Source organism: Apium graveolens, chromosome 9 (assembly GCF_009905375.1).
Source record: "Apium graveolens cultivar Ventura chromosome 9, ASM990537v1, whole genome shotgun sequence".
Lineage (NCBI taxonomy): Eukaryota > Viridiplantae > Streptophyta > Magnoliopsida > Apiales > Apiaceae > Apium > Apium graveolens.
This window is the reverse complement of record NC_133655.1, coordinates 60,208,961-60,226,233: the sequence shown is the minus strand read 5'-3', so window position 1 is coordinate 60,226,233 and position 17,273 is coordinate 60,208,961. Positions and strand designations below refer to the sequence as shown.

The 17,273-nt window shown below is 34.2% G+C and overlaps 2 protein-coding genes across 2 annotated transcripts; one reads left to right on the top strand and one right to left on the bottom strand.

Moving 5' to 3' along the window:
• Window positions 1–8,475: 8,475 nt before the first annotated feature.
• On the bottom strand, window positions 8,476–9,856 carry LOC141684857 (glucan endo-1,3-beta-glucosidase, acidic-like). The gene is made up of 2 exons (XM_074489992.1): window positions 9,701–9,856; window positions 8,476–9,534 (listed from the first exon to the last, which is right to left on the bottom strand). Exon 2 carries the CDS (start codon window positions 9,276–9,278, stop codon window positions 8,502–8,504), a length of 777 nt encoding a protein of 258 aa, XP_074346093.1. The 5' UTR covers window positions 9,279–9,534; window positions 9,701–9,856; the 3' UTR covers window positions 8,476–8,501.
• Window positions 9,857–12,389: 2,533 nt separating this feature from the next.
• Window positions 12,390–14,762, top strand: LOC141685272 (uncharacterized). Its single transcript, XM_074490384.1, has one exon. The coding sequence runs from the start codon at window positions 12,390–12,392 to the stop codon at window positions 14,760–14,762; it is 2,373 nt and encodes a 790-aa protein (XP_074346485.1).
• The last annotated feature ends 2,511 nt before the right edge of the window (window positions 14,763–17,273 follow it).

The window sequence follows — 17,273 nt, the reverse complement described above, 5'->3', positions numbered from 1 at the left end:
TCCAAAGCCCCGCACAGAATGGCACCAGATAAAATGAAGAAGTTACCCGAGAAAACGTAGGAGATAAATAGAAGAAAAAGCAACTGGACCTAGCGTACCCCTTAAAGTGCCCTAGCACGATGTGTTAATAAGAAAGATGAAAGTGTGAGATTATATGCTAGCGAAAGCTCAACAAGGTTACTCTCAAGAGCAGATATCTGTTATCTCAAACCAATGATTTGTTTAATTAAATGAACGAAGCAAGGTATTTTTATAAGATTGATTTGAGACTGGGTATATTACCAAGTGAAAATTTAACTTATGGACGTATCAAAGATAATTTTCAGAACTCAGTACTGTTGTTATAAAATTCTAGAAATGTTAGTGGGATGAACTGATATACCAGTGATATTTAAATTTGATGAGTAGAATTTTGAAGGAAGAATTTGGATAAGATGTACTTGTGTTAATTAAGAAGAACCATGCAACCTATACAATGATAGCTGATGAGTCAAAGAAAAAAAAAGCGGTATAAAAAGAGTTTATCAGGTGAAAACTTTAATGGCAGGAGGTATAATTCTTAGTATAGACAGTCAGTAAGGAGGAGACAAAAGGGGATTCAGCAGAAAATTTAAAGATAGTATGAATGAAGAAAGACCAGAAGCACCAACAAAAGTAAGAAGTTTTATCATGGGCCGGTTATTATTGGAAATTTGTGCAAGATTTCTTGAAAGTTGTAATATTCGAGATGAAGTTAACCAGGAAAAGCAAGAAGGTTATATGAAATGGAGAAGGGTGAAGAAAGTTTTGCGAAGTTAAATGAAAGAATGGTTACAACACCTATTTTATCACTTTGAAAGCATCAGGGAGATTTGGTAGTTTATAGTGATACTTCTCGTAAGGGAATAGGATGTGTGTTGACACAAAACAATAAAGTTATTGCATATGCATCCAGACAACCGAAACCTTATGAGCAGAAGTACCCTACTCATAACTGGGGATTAAAAGCAACAATAATATTCATTTTGAAAGATTGGGAAATATTAGAAGTATAGAGAAAGATGTGAGATATATACAGACCACAAGAGTTGAAGTATGAACTCTTGAGGAAAAGCAAATGTAGTGGCAAGAGATGAGCAAGAAGGAAAGAGAATGAACATAGAGACTGTACGAGAAGAATTATCTATGGAATTCTAGAAGTTGGAATTGAAAGTCAGAGTGCATAATCCAAAAAGGAGTAAGAATGTATAAGTATAACTTTTCAGTCAGAATTGTTAGAAAAGATAAAGAAGTGTCAGGAAGAGGTAATGAAGCAGGATATAGATCATTTAGTATGGGAAGAATAGTGCACGCAAAAAGGACGATCAAGGTATTCTTAGGTTATCTTCTAGAACTTGGATTCCACCAGTGATGGAATTGAAGGATGAAATTTTACAGGCAGCTCATAATTCGAGGTACTCAATCCATTCAGGGAGTACCAAGATGTATAGAGATTTAAAGGAAATTATAGGTGGTTAGATATGAAGCGGGGAATTGCCGAATGAATTAGCAGATGTTATATATGTCAACAGAGTTAAAGTAGAGCATCAGAGATCAAGTGGATTGTTACAGTCATTGGAAGTTCCAGAGTGGAAGTGGGAGCATATCACCATAGATTTCATAGTTGGGGTTACCAAGCACAAAAAAAAACTAATCATGATGCCATTTAGCTTATAGTGGATAGATTTACCAAGCCAGCTCATTTTCTGCTTATAAACGAAAGATTTTCGCTCGATAAGTTGATCCATAGGTGCCTGAAGGAAATTGTAGTTCGTCATGAAATTCTTGTGTCTATCGTATCTGATCGAGATCTAAGATTTAATTCGAGATTTTGGAAGAGTTTTCAAGAATGTTTAGGAACAAGATTGAATATGAGTACAGATTATCACCCAGAGACGGATGGCCAAAGTGAAAGAATAATCCAGACAATAGAAGACTTATTGCGTATTTGTGTTATTGATTTCAAAGAAAATTGGGGCGAGCATTTTACCTCTGATAGAATTTGCTTGCAACAACAGTTATCACGCTAGTATCGGGATGTCACCCTAAGAAGCCCTTTATGGACGCAAATACAGATCTCTAGTGTATTAAGACGGAGCAGTAGAGCGTAAAATACTTGGACCTGAATTAGTATAGCAGACAAAGGAAGTTATTGAAGTTATCCAGAAGAGATTGATAGCCGTACCAGACCGTCAAAGGAAATAAACAGATCAATCAAGGAAAGACATGGAATTCGAAGAAGGAAGCTTAGTACTACTGAAAATAGCGCCGTGGAAGGGATTAACGAGGTTTGGAAAGAAAGAAAAACCGAGCCTAAGATATGTCGGACCTTTTGAAATCTTAAAGCACGTTGGCAAAATAGCTTTCGAGTTAACGTTACCTCCGCACATGGAGCGCATTCATAATATTTTTCACATATCAATGCTTAAGAAATATAATCCAGACTCCAGGCATGTAATAGAATATAAGCCAATAGAGCTTCAGGCAGATTTGTCATATGTAGAGAATCCGGTAGAGATTCTAGAAAATAGAGAGAAAATATTGAGGAATAAAGTGGTAAAGTTAGTAAGAGTATTATGGAAAAACCCAAAGGTTGAAGAGTCAACCTGGGAGTTAGAAAGTGATATGAGAGAAAAGTACCCTCATTTGTTTTCTTAGAAGATTCTGAGGATAGAATCCTTTTAAGGGGGGAAGGATGTAATATCCGGGATATATCGTGTAATTATTTTTATTATTATACAATTATTATGTGTGTACAGTATCTATTCTGTGAGTTAATTGTTAAATGTTATCTGTACTTGGATATTCAAAAATAATATTAATTGAGTATTTTAATTTTTATATGTCCAAAATAAAATATAGATAATTGTCATATCTTCCTAATTATTCTTATGTTGGTTTATGGATTTATAAGAATCATCTGAAATTTCTAAAATCTTTTTCCGGGTATTTAAAATCTATTTTATAAAAACGGGAACCAACCGACGTCATCCGTTGTTACGTTTTTAGAACCCAAAACTTTTCCGAGAACTCCTTCCTAACCTAATTGTAATATTCCGAGCATATTCCATGTTTCGACTTTTTCGATCCGGCGTACGGTTTGTCCTGTGCGAGTTCCGGCGCAACATTTTCGATACAATATTCATTTCGGTAAATCAATAAAACTCGTATTTTTGAGAAACGGGAGCTTTTTATTAAACTATCACAATTATCACCTCGTAATACATGTGACCAGGCGCTGAGACCAAGACCGCAGTACAAATTGTACTGATTTGGATAATTATCTCGAAAACCGATACCGTTTGGATCAGTTTTTATAAATAAACGTACCGTTTGATATCCGAAATGATCCAACGGGATACTAATTTCCCATAATTATAAATAGCCTCTACCATATTTTATTTTGTACCGGAAATCATTTACAAACAGTATTTACAGAATTTTTACAGAGAAAATACTACAATTATATTATGTTCTTCGTAATCAAATACAAATTCGGAGGCGTTATCGATATCCGATTTTGGCGTACATATACTCAAAACGAAGCTACTGAAATCTAGAATCCAAATCTTCCATCAATTTCAACCCAGAAACATCAGGTGAATTTCTATTTAATTATTTATATTCGAATTTCTTGATAAATAAATGATGAATTTTTGTACGGAAGATTGTTTGTATGATTTGATGCTTGCATTTTAAAGATCTTTTCTTCCTGATGATTTTGGTATATTGTACTCTTGATTTGGAGTTCAATAACATGTTCAATTTTAAGTTTAATTCTCTGATTGAAGGAATTAGGGTTTATATGGTTTGAATGTTTTCAATTCGATTTGGGGGAATATTGGTTAGGGGTTTTCAGTCGATCTTGATGGGTGCATCGTGTTCCTTATCAAATTTGCAATCGAATCATATATTCATATGTCACAAACGATTTCTGATAAGCTCGGAGTTGTATTTTGAATTCTCGTCGGAGTTCTTCGTGTTTTGGCCAGATTTTCGTTTCCAGATATCGTTTGGTCCATTTGTTAACTGATTTGAACTCCTGAGATGGTTTAGAATGAAAACCCCTCTTGAATCGTGTCAAACCATTCTATTTTCACCTGAATCGGGGCTCACCGGAGCCGTATTCCGGTCACCGGAAACTGGGTTCTTCGCGACCCGTTTCTGTTCTTGGTGACCCGGAGTTCCGACCCAGTTTGACCCGGTTTTGATCCAAAATTCTGTAAAATGAATTTCTAACTTCTGTTTTTACAGTTTAGCCCCCCAAGGTTTCCCAGCTTTGCAGAAATTGGATTTCTGTTTCAAAAACTTTTAAAAATAAGATTTCTTTTATAAATTCATTTCCAAAATTTGTTTTGAATTTCTAAAAATTCTGAAAATTATTATTTTAATTCCAAAAATTATTTTTAATTCAAAAACAAATCTAAATTAATTAGTTAATTAATTTCAGTTAATTTTTAATTGATTAATTGGTCAATTAATTCGAAAATTAATTGATTAATTGATTTAATTAATTATTAATTGATTTTAATTATTTATTTAATTAGATTTAATTATTTAAAAATGATTTAAAAATTCTGAAAAATATTTTCGAGCTTTAAAATATTATTCTAAATTATTTTCAAGGCTCGATAATTATTATAAAATTGTTTTGAAGCCAGAATTGGCCAACCGAACCCTGTTTAATATTCCTAAATTGATCCAACGACCCGTTTTAATTCTTAAAAATGTTTTAAAAATTATTTTAAATACCTGAAAGCCTGTTTACGACTCGAGACTCCTTTATAAATGATATGTCATTGATTATTTAACGTGTTATGTGTTATATGTGACCTGTTGGTTGACTGTCGGTCTATATGTTCGGTGTTTACTTGTTTATAGCGTAACTTTCAATCCGTTAATCGGATTTGGGTGAAACGAAGGGTAGATAGAAGTGTATGTCGAATAGAATCATATGAGTTAAATATTGATAGAGACTTATGATGCCTAGCAGAGTAAGCAAGGCGTAGGAAAGAGAAGCAGGTGATCAGAAAATAGAATTGACATGTAGAAAATACAGCAAGTAATTAGAGGATAGAAGCGAGGCATAGGAGAAGCAGACGAGTAATTGTTGAATGAAGTCATTAGACAAGTACAAGTGAAGTTGAAATCGATTATGATAAGGCAAGTATTTCTAAACCTTTCTCGAGATATAATGCAAATATTTCTAAATGCTCTTGTGACATACTGTTAATACCCAAAATAGATTTGTTTTATATTGTAAATACTTTGAATCCTTCAGCCTTGATCCTGAGCCATATCATTTGATCTTTGAGCTGTAAGCCTTATTCTTTGTAAACCATTTCTTGTTGATTTACCATATACTAAACCACACAAATAAGATACTACTCCACAAATATATATCCATCATATATACCAAATACTGGAACATAATTGTTTACACATACAGAAACTTTTATACTCAACCATACCTTGTGATATCAAAGTACTAAAACCTTGTAAAACACTATTCATCTAATATCCGATTATCCTACCGGCTGGAGGCCACTTCTTTTATGTACTTTGACATACCCTTTCGGTAACCATGAATTTTTACCATGCTCTTTTACAAATATTTTATTGTTATTAATTATGATCTGTTTTTATTGAACTCTATTGTTGATCATATTGAAATGCTTTAGAATTGGATAGTTTTCTTTGTGTGGACCAGATTAGTGGTCAGACCATATCGATAATCAAGTTAGGCCAATGTGTGCCTTGGATCCAATAGTTAGAGCAGTGCTGTGTGCTTTGCTCGGGGTTAGCGCGTGACTGATCAGCAGCCTAACCTTGGTTTTAAAAACTTTAAATGAATATCCAATTCTATTAGTTGTTTAACAAGAAACTTGATTCCTTTGAATCACCTCGGTTATTATTGTTTAACCTCAGTTATCGATAATATGACTTGCTGAGCTAGTTAGCTCACTTTTGCGAATCTTTTTATGTATTCTACAGTTAAGAAGGATACGGTTGATTGCGAGGTTTCCCAGTTGAATGTTCGAGCTAGGATTCCAGATTATGATTGATCGAGCTAGCAGGAGATTATTGCAGTAGTGAGATAGTAAGGTTGTAAGAATAATTTCATATCAGTTGTAAATTTAATTAGTTGGGAATTTGGTGCGTTGTAAAAAAAGTTAAGGTTGTGGCTTGTTTTCATACTTTAACCTGTTGCGATCCGTGGTTATGTAAAGCTGGGTCATTGCATATAATATTTTCTATACAGGTTTATATATTGAGTATATGTTGTGGACCCCAAACCTCTGACCCGGGTTTGGAGGGCGCCACAGTGGCGGTGTTACCACCGGAACAGAAAGGGGCGAACCAGGAAGAAAACGAAGAAGGAGGAGAGAAAAGGTCCAGAATCAAAGAGAGAGAAAAGAGAGTTGAGAGATTGATCAGGAGACACGAGAGAGAGATTTGAGGAGAGAATTAGAGAGAGAGATATGGGCTGAAAGAAAAACGGGTTGAACCCGATTTAAACCATATGCCCCCTTTTTTTCTTTTATTATTTTATTGAGTAATTCTGCAACTAATGTACTTCCTGACCCGCATTTTAATTGTTAACGATACATTCTGGGGTTGAAACAAATTAAAATAATGGTACATAAACCTTAAAATAATCAATACCAATTATATGTAAAATTCTGTAAATATTTAAAGCATCTTTGGAACGTGCAAGTACCTGTATTTTAACGATTAGACGAACCGACATACAAATGAAATTAATCTTGAAAATCCCCAAAGAAATTTTAAAATTCCCCAATTTTTTTTAAATTGTCATAATACTCAGGAGTTAATAAAATAAAATTTTCATAATTTTTAAAGCATTCTGGAATTAAATTCTGATTTTACAATTTAATGAAGTCAGAAAATCATTTAAAATTATATAATTAATAAAATATTGATTTCTAAATTTTATGAACCCCTAAAAATAATAAATAAAATTATAGAACAACAAAAATAATTTTAGAAACAATTTTAGTATTTATAAGAATAAATATTCAGAAAAAAATTACTTTAAAAATGAATTAAATTCACACAATTCGATAATTAATTATAAAATTAATCTTTGCATCCAACAAATACCAAATAAGTAATAATACAGCAAAACATAGCTGACAGAACCATCACACATTCCATTTATCTCATAGTTCGATAATTCCATTTACACTACTACAAAAAGTACTTTCTGCAACGTAGTTTTAGCGTCGGTTCTTTAAAGAACCGACTCCTAAAGGTACTTCCTGCGTCGGTTGCAAGATTGAACGACGCAAATAGGTATATGTGCACGGCATTTGGTGTCGGTTATTAATTTAACCGACGCTAAAAGTGTTAATAGCGTCGCTTCTGTAGGTAACCGTCGCTTAAAAGTATTTATGGCGTCGCCGTTTACAACCGACGCTAAAAAGTATGCTTTGTGCTACGGGTTTCTAGTTGGCCGACGCTATAAATTTCTGCTTTATGCTACGGGCTTTAATTTAACCGACGCTAAAAGTATTAGAGTAAAAAATTAATTAGACCAGGGATGTCACGACACTGAAGGTGTTCTTTTAATTTTTTTTATTTTTGTATAATTATTTTTTAATCACATATTTATCTATTTATCATATGCATCTCATAATTTTTTTTAATTTGAGTTATGATAAGATTTTGATTAGTGTTTTCATCATTTTGGAAGATGATTTCAACAGAGTGGCGGACGTGGGATTACTCTAAAAGTTCATCGAGCTTTGACACCTATCAGCGCTCTCTTGTGACTTGGGATTGGTGGTTTGGTGACTGATTGATTGTGTTACTGCTGGATGAGCTATTAGGCGGTTATCTATAATCAAGATTTCTAACTATTTGATGACAAGTTCTATTTTTCTATATTAATGCAGTTGGATAGCTTGCTCGTTGCTTCTCTTTTTAGTTTTACAGGAGCACAACTCTTGTTGCATACTTGGTTGTCGACCTGTTTATGCAAAGATTGGTGTCTATATTGCGGTATTTGTTGCTACTACTTGACTGGCGTGGTGAACCAGTTTTTGGTGTGTTGATTGTTGCTTTGACCTGTGCAGTCTCTTGCTCATTGTTTCACGATCGATTACCAACTGACATGTTCTCCGAACCACACCAAAAACTTGGGCAGAAGATTATGATGAGAGTATGATAAGTTCTTTGAGTGAGATGTTAACTACTTGGGCAGAAAATGATGATGTGAGAATGATAAGTTCTTTGAGTGAGATGTTAACTACAACGGGGGCAGTCTAGGAGCAAGTTAGGTTTTATGAAAGTTTTGTACTCTTTCATCTGCCATATAGATAGATTAGTTTGGGCACGAAACAGTACACAAATCAAGTTAACAAAGTAGTAGACACTTTAAACATACAGAGCAATGAACTTGATTGAAGGCTAGATACAAACATTAATCCTTATTCAATATGGCTTCTGATATACTGTAACTAAGAAGCAAAAGTGATGGGGTACTTGGCTTGTTTATTTGCCTCAAATATCCCCCAGTGCCTTTCCATTTCGCTCCTTTGATTTTCATCAAACAAGTTATATATATAAGTTTCTACAGGCTTCTTTGGTCTTTTTGGAGACCCATTGCTCTTACTTCGCTTAATTAAATTATTGTTGTAAAGTCTTGCATTATATGCTGTAGCTTGAGGTCCTCCAGCAGTAGGCCATCCCGTTTCCGACACGACGACATCCAATGAAGAAGCATCAGCCTTCTCCAGTGCAGAGTATACCGCATCAACCATTGCATCAAACGCATTTTTGTATCCTAGTTGACCGTCTTTAACCAAAACCGAGGGAGATCTGAAGTATGCATATCGGAGACGTATGTCACCTGAGGTTTGGCTATCTTTGTTTAATTCTAGAGGAATTTCGGGTTTGTTGAATGCATAGCTATAATATGGGTGAATGTTTACAATAAACGGTGCGTTATTGTTCTTTAACAATTGGATTATGTCCCCAATAAAGTATTTGTCGTCAAATTCGGCATTTGATGGTGGGCGAATTTGTTTCAGAATAACTGAATGATCAAGGGCTATGGAGACTTTGATTTTGTTTTGTAGACCGCATGAGGAAACCGCATTTTGAATGTTTTTCATGGCCGTGAGCAGAAACTCTCTATACTCGATACTGTGTTGGTCTTGTGTAGGCACACCATTTCCAACAACAATATACCTGAAGTTGATGTCTGGGAAGTTCTGGACGTTGTTTTGATCCATTGGTTGGCTTTGTCTTGGCCGGAAGCGATGCTTTGAAGTTGATAGTTGGGGACACCAAGGACGACTTCAATACTGGTGTTTTTTAGGGCTTGGAGAACATTAAAATCCGGACCATAAAGTCTTATTCTATTAGCTTGGAGATTTTGGATGAGAGACACGGCTTCTTGTGGGGATGGTAGATTGTCTGCAAAAGTTCCATAGCACACACCTGCTCTATTCAGTTCTGCTTGTTGTTGTCCACTTGCTTGCTGAGCAGCTGCATTAGAAACAGAGGCATCATATTAAAAATGTGTAAGTGTAACTAGTGCATATTAAAACATTGAAATGTACTGCTACACTAAACCTGCTCTTGATATTGTTTACTGAGAAATGGATAAACCAGAAGCATGCATGAAATGATGAAACATGTAATGCGAGTCTACCTGAAGCATCGTGCAGGAAGGCAAAGAATGAGCATAGTAGGAGCAGCACTGTGCAATATTGCATATTGCTAAAGGATTGCATTAATTAAGTATCTTTGGTGAATATTAATTGCAGATAAAATGAAGTTATACATATAGAGGGTAAGGAAAAGCGGATGAGGATGGAATTAAAGAGATGATTCTAGACATTAAACCGAAGTTTGTAACTATTAGGCATTGTGTTGTGGCACGCTGCATACATGCTTCATTTGGTATTATCTGGAGTTTGTTATGCTTTTTGAAAACCATGTACTATGTGGCTTCTTCAGTTCATCATAATCTTCTGCCCAAGTTTTTGGTGTGTTGATTGTTGCTTTGACCTGTGCAGTCTATTGCTCATTGTTTCACGATCGATTACCAACGGACATGTTCTCTGAACCACACCAAAAACTTGGGCAGAAGATTATGATGAGAGGATGATAAGTTCTTTGAGTGAGATGTTAACTACTTGGGAAGAAAATGATGATGTGAGAATGATAAGTTCTTTGAGTGAGATGTTAACTACAACGGGGGCAGTCTAGGAGCAAGTTAGGTTTTATGAAAGTTTTGTACTCTTTCATCTGCCATGTGCTTCTTCGCAAGCATCTGTGTTTAGTTGTTGCTCGGCAAACAACAGGAGATTGTATTTTTGAACTGGCTTGCTGAGAAGACTATGACTTGGGTCTTTGGCTCTTCTTTGCCCGTGCGTGGGAACATCGGTGTTTTCCAGTTTCCTATATGTTTAGTTGTGGCTTGCTGAGAAGACTATGATTTTTTTCAACTTTTCTATATCCCATGTCCCAAATGCTATTTTTTCTGTTTCTTTGCAAGCATTTGCATTGTTTAGTTGTTGCTAGTCAATAGCCGGAGATTGTATTTACAGAAATAATATAAATTGAAGATGTGTGACATGGAATATATTTTGAATACAAAATATATAAATAATTATTTATATTTTTAATATTAACTTTGTATACAGAATTAATATAATCTCCACAGAATATATAATTATTTATATATTCTGAATAAATTGAAGATGTGTGAATATATAATATAATCTCCACGGAATAATTATATAATATATAATTATTTATATAATCTCCACACAGAATAATTATATAATATATAATTATTTATATAAATAATTATATAAATTAATATAAATTATTTATATAATCTCCACAGAATTAATATAATCTCCACAGAATAATTATATAATATATAATTATTTATATAAATTATTTATATATTCTGAATAAATTGATCTCAGCCACAGAAATAATATAAATTGAAGATGTGTGACATGGAATATTATATATATCTGAATCTCCACAGAAATATATAATATTATTTATATATTTTGTATTAAAAATATATTCCATGTCACACATCTTCAATTTATATTATTTATATTTTTAATAGTAACTTTATTTCACAAAATATATTTTTTTAATACAATGTTTTTTGATTGGGTAGTTAATACAATTAAAATTGATACAAGTATTACTTTTATATAAACATTGACTTTCTTAATATACAGAATTTTATGTAACTCAAACTTAAAATTTTTTTATGAAGAAAAAAATAATGATTAATCTCAAAATAATCAAACAAAAAACATAATTAAAAGAAGAGTAAAATAAGTTGTAAAAATTATGAAAAAGGAAAAAAGAGGGTGAAATAGTGAGGATGTCCTGTGTCTGTTCAATTTCGAAGTAAGAGAAGTACTCCACTCCGCTCCACTCCAATAAATACCCATCTTTACGTGCCCCGGTACTCTACTTAGGTATTCACCCCTCCGCTTTCGTTTTTATACTAGTGATTAAACGAGTATTCCAGTGTTGAATTTGGTTTTTCTCACTGCTGATTGGTTTGGACAATTGAAGCAAGTTGGTCTATTTAGTTGTAATTGAAGTAATTGGGTTCACTTTTCTCCACTCCGGTAGTCCAGTTGGTTTGATTAGGGTCGTGGGCTCCTAACCCCCGATTTCATCTATGGTGTACGAGTTTGTATCTCTACTTCTGGTTTGTATCTCTACTTCACTGTGTATCTTCTATTTGATTACTTTTAATAATTGTATCATGTTGAAATTAAAAGTTAATATAGTATAGTTAGTTATGCACAAACTGTTGATGAAAAAATGAATACAGGTAGTGAACATTTTTTGTTTTACAGTTTTGTTCTTTTTTTGAAGATGTACTATAAGTTTGACGCAACCTGGCAGCATGGATTTCTACCTCCTCTGTTTTGCATATTTATTTAAGTAGAGAATTAACATCCTGCAAGTTGAAAAATAGTGTAGTGTGGATAAAAATTAATGAGTAAATAGTTAGATGATGATTAATATATATTTAGTCCTAGTTCATGTGTAAATAGGAAAACAAGAAAAAAAAGTAAAGTGTATTCTTAACAAATATGTAGATATATGGATTGGCATTGTTCATTTTAGGTGGAATTTGAGTTAAAGATTAGTAAACTACTTATTGTTAGTTAAATTTAATGTTTATTTTTAGGTTAATATTACTAAAAGATATACCAAATATATTTTTTGAGTTACAATGTGTCTTTGGTAATATATATGTTTATTTCTTTGATTTGTAGTTTTTAGTTCCTTATTTTTGCAACTTGTCTTTACTGACTTGTCTATCATTTATTGTATAGAATTAAAAAATGGATCGTCGTACATGGATGTACAAAATATCACGGGCGACCCATGAGTATATTAGTGGCGTCAAGCACTTCATTGAATGTGCGGAGAAACATGCAAAAGGGGACATGATCATGTGTCCTTGTTACGATTGTTATAATTTAAAAAAGTTTCCTACTGTTGACACAGTGCGTGATCATTTATTCCGACGGGGTTTCATGGATGATTATACTAGGTGGATTTGGCATGGAGAGGGAATACACTCTAGAACAACGGAGACATATACAAGGAATGATGAAAGTTTTGGAGATGGTACGCCTGAAAATAAAGAAGATGACGTGGAAAATGATAGGGTCGAGGAGATGATCGAAGATCTTGAAGATTTTCTAAAGCACCAACCAAAAATTCTTGAGAGCTTGGTTGATGGTTCCAAAAAACTCCTCTATCCAGGGTGCAATGATCAGTTTACTAGGTTATCAACAACCTTGAAATTATGCAAGCTTAAAGTGAAGAACGGGTGGAGTGACAAGAGTTTCACAGAAATGCTAAAACTTCTCGCTGACATACTCCCTCCGAATAACGAGCTTCCCATTTCCACCTATGAGGCGAAGAAGATATTGTGTCCCATGAGTATGAATGTAAAGAAGATTCATGCTTGTATAAATGATTGTGTGTTGTTTCGCCATGAGTATGAACATCTACAAACTTGTCCAAAGTGCGGAGCATCTAGGTACAAGCGGGAGAGAAATTATTCTTCGAGTGTTGATAAAAAAAGGCCTCCTGCGAAGGTGCTGCGATATTTACCCGTAGTGGAGCGATTCAAACGCCTTTTTGAAAATATCACTGACGCAAAGCTTATGAGGTGGCATAAGGAAGGAAGAAAATTAGATGGGATGCTCAGACACCCTGGTGACTCTCCACAGTGGAGAACCATTGATGGAAAGTTCCCGGAATTTGGCAGAGAAGTTAGAAATTTACGACTTGGGCTTTGTGCGGATGGCATGAATCCGTATCACACTTTAAGCTCTCAACATAGCACTTGGCCGGTTCTTCTGACAATTTATAACTTGCCTCCTTGGTTATGCATGAAGCGCAAGTACATCATGTTGACATTGCTAATCCCCGGTCCTAAAGAACCCGGAAATAATATCGATATTTATCTTCAGCCACTTATTGAAGATCTAAAGTTATTGTGGGATGAAGGTGAGAGGGTATATGATGCATTCAGCCAAACAGATTTCACTTTACGTGCCATGATTTTTTGTACCATAAGTGATTTTCCAGGTTATAGAAACCTTTCAGGATACACTATGAAAGGAGCTACAATTGATCTTCGTTTAAACAATTGTAAAAAGAATGTTTATATGGGTCATCGTACATTTCTTCCCCTTAATCACCCGTATCGTAAGAGGAAAAAGTCTTTTGACGGGACTGTCGAGACTCGAGTGGCTCGTTTACCATTAACGGGGAGTGAGGTTTTGGAACGTGTTAAAGATATTGATGTTGTACTTGGAAAGTTGTATAAAAAGCCAACTCCAAATAGTATTTGGAAGAAGAAATCTATATTTTGGGATCTTCCATACTGGGAACACTTGCAAGTTAGACACTGTCTGGATTTCATGCATATTGAAAAAAATGTATATGAAAGCCTTGTCGGGACATTGTTGAATATACCCGGTAAGTCAAAGGATGGAATGAAAGCCAGATTAGACATGCAAGAGATGGGTATACGAGTAGAATTAGCACCACAACAATCAGGAAAGCGTGCATATCTACCTCCAGCTTGTTATACTCTGTCTAGAAAAGAAAAAATCAGCTTCTGTAAGTGTTTATCTAGTATGAAAGTTCCATCTGGATATTCCTCAAACCCAAAAAGCATTGTCTCAATGAAAGATTTGAAGTTGGTAGGAATGAAGTCACATGATTGTCACGTGTTAATGCAACATCTATTACCGGTTGCAATTCGAGGCATATTACCGAAGCATGTGCGATTGGTCATCACGAAACTGTGTTTCTTCTTCAATGCTATATGTAGTAAAGTGATTGATCCCATGACATTGGATACTTTGCAAGCAGATATAATTGTTACACTTTGTGAGTTTGAAATGTCTTTTCTACACTCATTTTTTGACATAATGGTGCATTTAGTGGTTCATCTTGTGAGAGAGATTAAAATTTATGGTCCGTTATATTTGCGGCAAATGTATCCTTTCGAGAGATTCTTGTGTATCTTAAAAGCATACATGAGAAATCGACGTCTGCCTGAAGGTAGCATAGTTGAAGGGTATTCAGTTGAAGAGACTATTGAATTTTGTACTGATTATTTAGCATCTACCGATCCAGTCGGAATTCAAAGATCTCGGCATGAAGGAAGACTTGAAGGTCAGGGTACATAGGGACATAAAATGATATGTCCGAGTGGTGAAATGCTTGATAGAGCCCATCTTTTTGTATTGCAACACATGACAGAAGTCCACCCTTTCTTACAATAACACATAGTTGAGATTCGACAAATGCATCCTTCTAAGAGTGGCAAGTGGGTTAAAAATGAACACAGTCGATCTTTTGTTAAATGGTTTAAAGATCGAGTAATGTCTCAATATTCAGAAAGTCATACCACCATTTCTAGTACGCTAAAATGGTTAGCGTATGGGCCTGACATGCCAGTGAGATCTTACCAAGGATTTGATGTTAATGGGTACACTTTCTATACACAGTGTCAAGACAACAAGAGCACTGTGCAGAATAGTGGAGTGTCTGTAGAAGCTTCTTCGACTTAATTTGATAAGGGCAATTCTATCACATCACGAGATATAAAGAAGTCATACTATGGCGTGATTGATGAAATTTGGGAGCTTGACTATACGGATTTTAAAGTTGCTCTATTTCGATGTAAATGGTTCGATATCAAGCGTGGCGTTCGGGTAGATGAGTCGGGCTTCTCTTTGGTAGATTTTAATCGATTTGGACATGAAGATGACCCGTTTATATTCGCTACACAAGTTAAACAAGTGTTCTACATTAAAGACCCCGCTGATTCTAGATGGTCAATTGTTCTTGAAAGTAAGCGACGCATTCTTGGAATTGATAATATGGAAGACGAGGATGAGTATGATCAATTTGATGAGAATCCCCCTTTCTCAATTGGTCTACCTACCGCAGTTAGAGAAGATAATGTAGATACAAATTATGTTCGTAATGATCATGATGAAGGGTTATGGATTGATCGCCAAGTATGAATTCTAGTAAAGGTAATTTTAATAACAAGTTTATAAAGTATTTTTTTAAAATTCTATTAATATTTGGTGACTAAGAATATTACTAGAAATGTTGTCAGTTTACTATCTAGTTAAATTATCAGTACATGTTAAAAATAAAATATATATTCGGTCCATTTGAAAAATTAATTAATCCTCTAAAAAAACCTGTAATTTAATGATCATTATAGAAGATATGTAAAAGCTGTTTACATGTCTGGTGTAACTCTTAGAAATGTTCAGGTTGCTGCTATAGATTTTATGCATACTTTAATATATTCAATCCATACTTTTTGTAGGTTTGCGCTTGGGAAGTGTCATGAAAGCAGAAAGTAGTTAAGGTTCACTGAGGGCTACATTAAGCCATTTACAGCATCATCAAGTACTCTAGGTGAGTCCTTAACACATTTAATATATCAACGTTGAAATTCTGAATAAATTATTTGTAGTTATGCCATTCTATATATATAATTTAAAATATTCATATTTGTCTCTCCCAATTTAAGAGCAGCAACAATTCTTGCCCCTGGCTCTTTTAATACAATGTTATAGCAGATTAGTGGTACACATAGACAGCCTGAGCCATAGTGTACCACACGAGTTTTGTAAATGAAGCTGTTACGATGTTGGTTCTCCTCATAAACACAAACCATGTAATCTACTTGCCCTGCCTTTTTGTCGTTATTTTGATGCTTATTTTGTGCATCAGAATTCCAGATATACATCTTATCTATATCTTGCCTATCATCCACAACAATAAAAATACACGTAATTTATAATGCTTACAAAAGTATAGAGCACTTCAGTTTTTTGGTTTAATCATTTCCATCCCTCCCCATCTCCTCCTGCCTTCCTGGCATGCAATATATGGCTTTAATAACAGATTCATCAACCATGACTTACAGACTTAGAAAGGAACATCGGAAAGAATAGCTTACATGTACAAAAAATGAATAAATTGAATCGATTGAGGTTGCAAGTAACACAAGGCCTGGAATTACAAATGAAACAACAGAGCAAATGTATTACAAAATGCAAGGAAACAAATCAAAAATACCCTCAATATTTATCAAACACAATATGACGTATCTGACTGAAACTGTTCCCGCAGGTCTAGTATAGCCGCTATTTTAAAATTTTTAATGTAAGGTAAGATCACAAACTAATGACATGACATGTTATATTAACAAAAATAAACAAAATAGAACTATTACATAAACACTTATCCTAATGTAAAAGAATAATGTCAATATAGATAAGTTCCTCATGTTAGACAAATAGTAGTTAAGCGGCATTAACCTAGTCCAACCAGAGGTGTCTGCAAATTGTTTAAGATAGTGAAGACAAGCACCAGATAAGATTTTTACCCTTTAAAGAAAAAAAGATGTGATATAAAGAAAACATGACAACTTAGTAGCATTGCATCTAAAATGGTTTGAATTAGCTTGCTTTAGTTTATATATCTTACAAATTAAGATAATTAAATAGTTGAAGATTTATTAAATGATTAGTCGGTAAACTGATCGACTTCAAACATGACTTAAGAAGTGGAAACTGAATCTGCGATTTACACCTCTCACGAGGAAATATCGGACACTTAATAAGGTTAGAGCCAGAAGTGTCAACACACATATATCTAGTCCCTTGTTC